Here is a 7,784-nt window from a genome sequence, read left to right as displayed (position 1 = left end):
CAAATTATGTCTTTCCAAATGTTCATAAATCCTGCCTCCCAGGATCTTCTCCATCAACTTACAACCACTGAAGTAAGGCTCACTAATAATTTCCTGGGCTATCTCTACTCACTTTCTTGAATAATTAAACAACATCCGCAACCCTCCAATCCTCCGGATCATCTTCCGTCCTCATTGATGATGCAAATATCATGACCAGAGGCTCAGCAATCTCCTTCTTCGCCTCCCACATAGACTAGTGTACATCTCATCCAGTCCCGGTGACTTATCCAACTTGATGCTTTCCAAAAGCTCCAGCATATCCTCTTTCTTAATATCTACAAGCTCAAGCTTCTCAGTCCGCTGCAAGTCATCCCTACAATTCCCTACAACTGAAGTATTCATTAAGTACCTCTGCTATTTCCTCTGATTCCATAAACACTTTCCACTGTCACACTTTCACGTCTTATCCTCTTGCTCTTCACACACTTGTAGAATGCCTTGGGGTTTTCCTTAATCCTGGCCGCCAAGGCCTTCTCAAGGCCCCTTCTGGCTCTCCTAATTTCATTCTTAAGCTCCTTCCTGCTAGCCTTATAATCTTCTAGATCTTCATCATTACCTAGTTCTTTCAACCTTTCATAAGCTCTCCTTTTCTTCTTGACTAGATTTACAATAGCCTTTGTACACCATGGTTCCAGTACCCTACCATCCTTTCCATCTCATTGGAACGTACCTATGCAGAAACCCACGCAAATATCCCCTGAACATTTGCCACATTTCTTCCGTACGTTTCCCAGAGAATTCCAAGTTTCTGCCTGATAGCCTCATATTTCCCCTTACTCCAATTAAACGTATCCCTAACTTGTCTGTTCCTATACCTCTCCAATGCTATGGTAAAGGAGATAGAATTATGGTCACTATCTCCAAAACGCTCTCCTACTGAGAGACCTGATACTTGACCAGGTTCATTTCCCAATACCATATCAAGTACAGCCTCTCCTCTTGTAGTCTTATCTACATATTGTGTCAAGAAACCTTCATGAACACACCTAACAAACTCCTCCCCACCTAAACCCTTCATTCTATGGAGATGCCAATCAATATTTGGGAAAATAAAATCTCCAACCCCAACAACCCTGTTATTATTACACCTTTGCAGAATCTGTCTCCGTATCTGCTCCTCCCTGTTACTATTGGGTGGTCAATAAAAAAACACCCAGTGGAGTTATTGACCCCTTCCTATTCCTAACTTCCACCCAGAGACTCTGTAGACAATCCCTCCATGACTTCCTCCTTTTCTGTAGCCGTGACACTATTCCTGATCAACAGTGCCACACCCCCACTTCTTTTGCCTCCCTCCCTGTCCTTTCTGAAACATCTAAAACCCGGCACTTGAAGTAGCCACTCTTTCCCCTGCTCCCCATCCAAGTCTTTGAAATGGCCACAACATCATAGCTCCAAGTGCTTATCCATGCTCTGAGCTCATTCGCTTTGTTCAGATTACTTCTTGCATTAAAATAGACACATCTCAAACCATCAGTCTGAGTGTGTACCTTCTCTATCACCTGCCTATCCTCCCTTTCGCACTATTGCACTGTCTCCAAGCTTTCTCTACTTGTAAGCCAACCTCCCTTTCCTCTGTCACATCAGTTCAGTTCCCACCCTCCAGCAATTCTAAACTCTCACCAATACCCTTAGAAAATCTCCCCACCAGGATATCGATCCCCCTGTGATTCAAGTGCAACCTGTCCTTTTTGTACAGGTCACACCTGCCCCAAAAGAGGTCCCAGTGATCCAGAAATCTGAATCTCTTGCCCCTTGCTCCAATCCCACAGCCACACATTTATCCTCCTGTACTCACTGTCATGTGGCACAGGCCATAATCCTGAGATTACTACCTTTGTGGTCCTGCTACTCAACTTCCTTCCTAAACCCCTACAGTCTGTTTTCAGGACCTCCTCTTTTTTCCTACCTATGTCGTTGGTACCAATAAAAAAGGAAATAAAAAAAGCCTTCAACCTTCCCGTTACCTCTATTTCACTCTTTATATCTGCTGCCTGACTTGTGAAATAGTTCCGACCTTTTCTGTTTTTGTGTCTTCATACAGATAATTTGGGCGTTTTCTACATGTGAGATCTTGGTGTGCACAAACTGGAGTCAGTTTTGATGTGCACAAAACAGAAGCTGCAGTGGCTGTGTTAGCATTCGGGATTGTGGAAGGTGCCCTGTTGTCACAGGCCTCTTTCATACCTCTCTGACCTGTGCCTTTGGTGACACGGGCACAGAGAACAGATGGAGACAGCGGAACACAAACCAGTATCATCTGATCACATGACAGAGGCTGGCAAATGGCAGCTCTGTGACTGACCCTATTTCCCCTGTTTTTGTTCAAAGGTTCCCTTTTCTGTGGTGCAAACAGCCCCTTTGAATTGGTTATGGCTTTCAATTTGCTGACGGGTCCATTTCACAAGACACAGGTTTCTCACTGGACTCTTTTGTTTTGTTTTCCGCTATCCCAAGTCTTGCTTCCAACTTCTAGAACTCGAGCAGGACAGCTGGGCTCAATCAGGACTTAATGGACTTGTTGCAGGATAGGGAGTCAGCTTCCAGATGTAGGATCTCACCTCCAGGCCCTCTGCGGATGAGGCTCCAGTCTCTCTGTTCCTTCTGCCGCGGGAAGTGGTGGTGGAACAAAGTGTTCCTCTGTGAAACACAAGCAAATTTTTAGATTTTTGACTGGAAGGTTCTGACTTCACCTTGAAGCTCACACTTCCTTGGCCCCAACAGGGTGGAACAACGAGTGCCGACGCATTAATACAAAGGGTTCAAAGTACATTTATCAAAGGATGTATAGATTACACAACTTTGAGGTTCATCAGCTTACATACACCCACAGAGCAAGAAACCTGATAGAACCCCATTAAAAAAAAGACCAATGCCCAAAGAAATAGGAAAAAATAAAACACAATAAAAGCAAGCACCAGCATTCTGAACCAAATTGAGTCCTTAAACCCAAATCCCAGAGCAGCCGGACTAGGCCCAAAGCATCGATCTCAGTTTGTCACATGGCAGGGCAAATTGCCACGAAACTCGCAGAGATGAAGCACATAGCAGTCGGAGCAGTCTCACACCCTCAGCGCAGTAGACAGAGGAGAGAATTATCACGAAAGAGTGAGCAGAGTTGGTCCGACCCGGTCCTGACACCCTGCATTTCTAGTCTATCTGGGTCAGCATTTAAATCATCTAAACTCTGGATCATGCTACACACTGGGGCCCAGGTCCCACCGCAGCAATATGCTCTGGGCTTAGACCTTGCTGGTCAGTCTGAAGTCATTCTCAACCTTTCAAAATCGGTTTGGTGTTTCGATTGATCCATCCTCGCTCCTGGTTTAGGTGGACGGGCACCAAAACTCCTCCACCTTGACTCCTCTCTGAATTGCTTGCTCCGACTTTGACACCATCGCGAACATGCGATGTTCTGACTTTGCCTCACACCAGCATGACTCAACCCTCCAGCCAGCTTCATCTGTTCGCTTCTTCATTGTTTGCAGTGATATTTCACCACAATTTCCCTCCAAAAAAGCGTTATTAATAATGATTTTAGTCATATATCTTGCCTTTTGAATTACCTGTAAGCTATTGCCGAACTTCAGTAGCATCATCTTACACCATTAGTCATTACTGCTAACACATCAGCCATTACATTTTGGTTTGATGCAGCATCCTCTCACAATATACAAAAATGACAACAAACTGTCAGGACAGCAGAAAAGATTATTGGTGCAGTTTACCACCACTGCAAGGCTTGTATATGTCCAGGACAAAGAAGGAAGGAAGAAAAAATATCATTGTGATTATTACCCACCTTGTAACTGACTTTTTCCAAAACCACCTTCTGGAAAATGCTATAGGGCTATTAAAACAAAAACTCCACACTGTCTTGAATGTTTCCTCCAGCAGTCAGTTGGTCTGATCAACCATTATGATTAACACCCACAACCCCCTCTATCTATTATCTCTGTCACTGCACTGTAAACACTTTTTAAACCATTAACTATTTTTATATTGCTGTTTACACTGTAAATACACTCTGGTATTGTTTGTGTGTTATTAGTTTAGGCAGATTGTGTTTGTCTATTATTGTGACTTGGATGAAGATCAGATCACATTTTATGAGTAATTAATGCAGAAAACCAGGTCACTGCATAGGGTTCACAAACTAGCAACTTTATATATGTGCACATTTTACTCCATATCTTTATAACAGTGGACTGCTTTTTGGTTGCATATCGTGCTAACTACAGCAAATTCCAAACATGGCAGTTAAAGTTGATCTTTGATCCACCGTCAGCAGGGAGGATCCCTGCCTCCCAGATGGACTGGCATTCACTGCTTATCTCAGTTGGAGGCCTAGAAGTGGATACTACACTTCCTGGTTCTATGGGTGAGCCAAGGGATGAGTGAGAGCGTGGGATTACAGGGAGTGGAAGGGGCTTTACTAATCTGTTTGAATTATTAGATCTGAAAAGAACAGGATTTAGAGGTACTAGTTAATGGCCTGGTAACATTTTCCAGAGTCATTTGAGGAATAGCACTTAGAAAAGACCTCTAGCGTGGAGTATAGAGTCCATTTTTCAGAAAAGGGCCTGGTAACAGATAGGAAGCATTTCTGCATTTTGATGCTACACTCTCTATGTACATTAAAGAGAAGTGCACAGTAATTTTGCAAATACAGTGGATTCAGGTTAATTAGGCCACCAGTTAATCACGGCAACCATTTACTTGTGACAACTCGTAAAGAAAAAAAACTAATCGAGACATTAGCCAGGATTTCTTTCATTTATTAGGGACACTGTGCCATTTAACTGGGACAAGAGACTGTTGCCAAGCAGTCTCTAACTAGTGTCAGTCATGTGTACTTGTGTGGCGATGACACTACACCATGCTAGGAGTGAACAGTTTTTAAATAGTGTTAGTTGCATTTGTTTGTTTTCAAAATGCAATGATTTTTGTCACTGATAGAAATAAGCAGTAATAAAATTCAGAACTGTTTTAATGACTGTGGTTTCAAGCATCAGGCTTGGAGATGTGAGGAACTGCCAGGACTGAAAATTAAATGATTTCTCTACTTTAGCAACTTAGGAACTATGAAGAATTTGAAAGTATTGACAATCATGTTGAATGTTACAATGAAAATGAAGATTTGTAGGATGCAGCAGTTTCTAGCTAGCCTCAGTTACATACACTTGTGTGGCTGTTAGACACCATACTGTGCTAAGAGCGAACAGTTTTTAGCTAACATCAGTTCTGTAAGTATGCTTGTGTAACGTTATCCATTTGAGTGAACCAATGCAAATTTACAAATCAGTGAATTTTGGCACTAGTTCATATAGAAAGGCAATGAAGGTGGTCCATTATCGGCAGTAGGTGTCTGTGTTGATTTTGTTCAATCAAACGAACACCGCAGTGTACAAGGTAAAAATTCCTCGGTCGATAACTGTTAGGAACTAATACACAGTTTTATAGTACACACTAATATTGGTGGTGTTCTAATTTGTTCTGTTTTTAATTTAAATACAGAATTTATTACTCAGTTAAATGGTAGTTTGTCTTTTATAAACGATCTCAATGAAACCAGCTAATTGGGGCAGCCACATAATGGGGCCAAAATGCACTGTTCCCACTGTCTTAACTAATTGTTTACAAAAGAAAATGCAAGTTTGACTTGTTGGTAACTTTGCCTTCAGTGTGAGTGCACTTCCCCCTTTTCAATGCAAACGAGCAGTGCAGCAGCCAGTCACATGACCGTTTTGCAGCTGGTCCCATTTGACTCTTACCCTGGCATTAGTACAAGGTGGCAGGAATGACAAAGCCGCAAATGTGGAACTGCAATCAAGCTGTGCTCAAGTGAAGTCATGAAAACTCAATGTAATGGCTCATGTTTCGTGTGGTGTAGCAGCTGCTACATCCTGCTCTGACCAATAAACTCAGTGAACCAAAACCCAGTACTTACCACCGCCTATGGTCCCCTCGTATCCAGTGACATCATCCAGCAGGTGAGCTGGTGGTGCGGACGGAAATTCCTTGGCCTGGGGAGTTCCAAGGTAAGCTGCAAAGACAGTGTGACACACGCTTCTGTTGAATGGATGGGACGAGCCATTAAAACAGTCTTTATGGCTAATTTGCCCTTATATCTATATTTATACTCCTCTCAGAACGAAGAATGGAAGAATCCCAAAAAGTGGTGGATTCAGCCCAGTCCATCGTGGATGAAGTCCTCCCCATGAGCGAGCACATCAACAAGGAGCACTGTCATAGGAAAGTTGTACCCATCATAACAGACTCCCACCATCCAGGCCGTACTCTCTTCTCACTACTACCATCAACCAAGAGGTACAAGAGTCTTAGGACCCACACCATTAGACTCGGGAACAATTATCACCCTTCAACCATCATGATCCTGAAGCAGAATGGATAACTTCACTCGCAACTCTGAACACAACCCATGGACCCTAAACACTATTCTTTGTATTAATTAATTAGCTGGTTGCACAGTCTTCATTCGAACCTTGTTTGTTTTTCAGAGCATTTTCCCATTGATTCTATTGTACTTCTTTGTTTTACTGTGAATGCCTGCCTCAAGGTAGTATATGGTGATCTATACATACTTGGATAATAAATTTACTTTGAGCTTGCTTTATTCAATCTGGACTTGTCGTTAATTGTTTTTTTTTGCTTTGCACTGTCTTGTTTTTTGCAGATTTTTTTCTATAGCATTGGGACTGGGATGTGTGGTAACACACACAGGACTGTCCCCAGCATATCCTTGGTTATTAATGCAAATGATGCATTTCACCACATGTGTGCATAGTCCAATCTTACTAACTAAAGAGAAAAGTAGGAACAAGTGAAGACAATTCACTCCCTTAAGCCTGTTGTGTCCTTTAGTGGAATCCAGGTTGACTTTTTATTCCAATCCCACTTGCCTGCCCTTTCTTCATTTCCTTGGGTACCATTGTCTGAATAGAAATCTATCTCTCTCAGCATTAAATATACCCCAGGACTCTGCCCTAAGAACTTCCTAAGATTTGCAACCCTTGGAAAGAAAATAAATTTTCATCTCAGTCTTAAATTGGCTTAAATGTTCTGGGACTATAACAGGGGTCGGCAACCTTTAATTAAATACTCATCATTTATTTTCCAAAGCCACAGGGAGCAGCAGCACAGAGATGAAAGAGCCGCATGCGGCTCCGGAGCAGCGGGTTGCCGACCCCTGGCCTATACCCTCTGCTTCTGGTCTCTTCCAGGAGAGGGTGCAGGATCTCAGAATTGAACCTGTCTATCCCTCTAAGTCCCCCTAACAATTTTCAAAGCTTCAAAATTATTTTCTCTCATTTTTCTAAACTCCAGCGAGTCCCTAACTGTTTAGGGCAAACCCTTCACACTCAGGGTCAGGCTAGGATCATTCTAGTGAACCTTCCCTAAAATGTTTCCAGTGAAATAGCTTTCACTGTCTCATGAAGCCAACGTTGTTCACAGTACTCTAGTTGTGGTCTCACGTACATTGTCCAGTTGCAGGGAGACCTCTCTATTTTCATACTCCACCCCTTTTGGGCCAGTATTCCAGCTGCCTTCCCTACAACCTGCTGAATTTGTGGGCTCTTAGTCACTAATTGCTATTAAATCATTTAGAATAGCTCTGGTCATTATTTACAATAATGCACAGTGGATGCAGAACTGCTCTTCTGATGAACCAAACCTATGGGCCAGTAATTCTAAGAGTGATAGAGACAGACCTGCAGCAT

At 42.7% G+C, this 7,784-nt stretch overlaps 1 protein-coding gene across 1 annotated transcript in view; it reads right to left on the bottom strand.

Moving 5' to 3' along the window:
• LOC132377923 (protein SSUH2 homolog) overlaps positions 1–7,784 on the bottom strand; it is a 55,460-nt gene that overhangs the window by 26,467 nt on the left and 21,209 nt on the right. Inside the window, exons 3-4 of the mRNA XM_059944410.1 lie at positions 5,993–6,088; positions 2,604–2,682 (exon numbers count right to left, since the gene is read on the bottom strand). Of these exons, the coding sequence (XP_059800393.1) occupies positions 2,604–2,682; positions 5,993–6,088 (175 nt within the window). The remainder of the gene's footprint in view (positions 1–2,603; positions 2,683–5,992; positions 6,089–7,784) is intronic.

The sequence above is a fragment of the Hypanus sabinus genome, chromosome 19 (genome assembly GCF_030144855.1).
Source record: "Hypanus sabinus isolate sHypSab1 chromosome 19, sHypSab1.hap1, whole genome shotgun sequence".
Lineage (NCBI taxonomy): Eukaryota > Metazoa > Chordata > Chondrichthyes > Myliobatiformes > Dasyatidae > Hypanus > Hypanus sabinus.
This window is presented reverse-complemented; position numbering and strand designations above follow the sequence as displayed.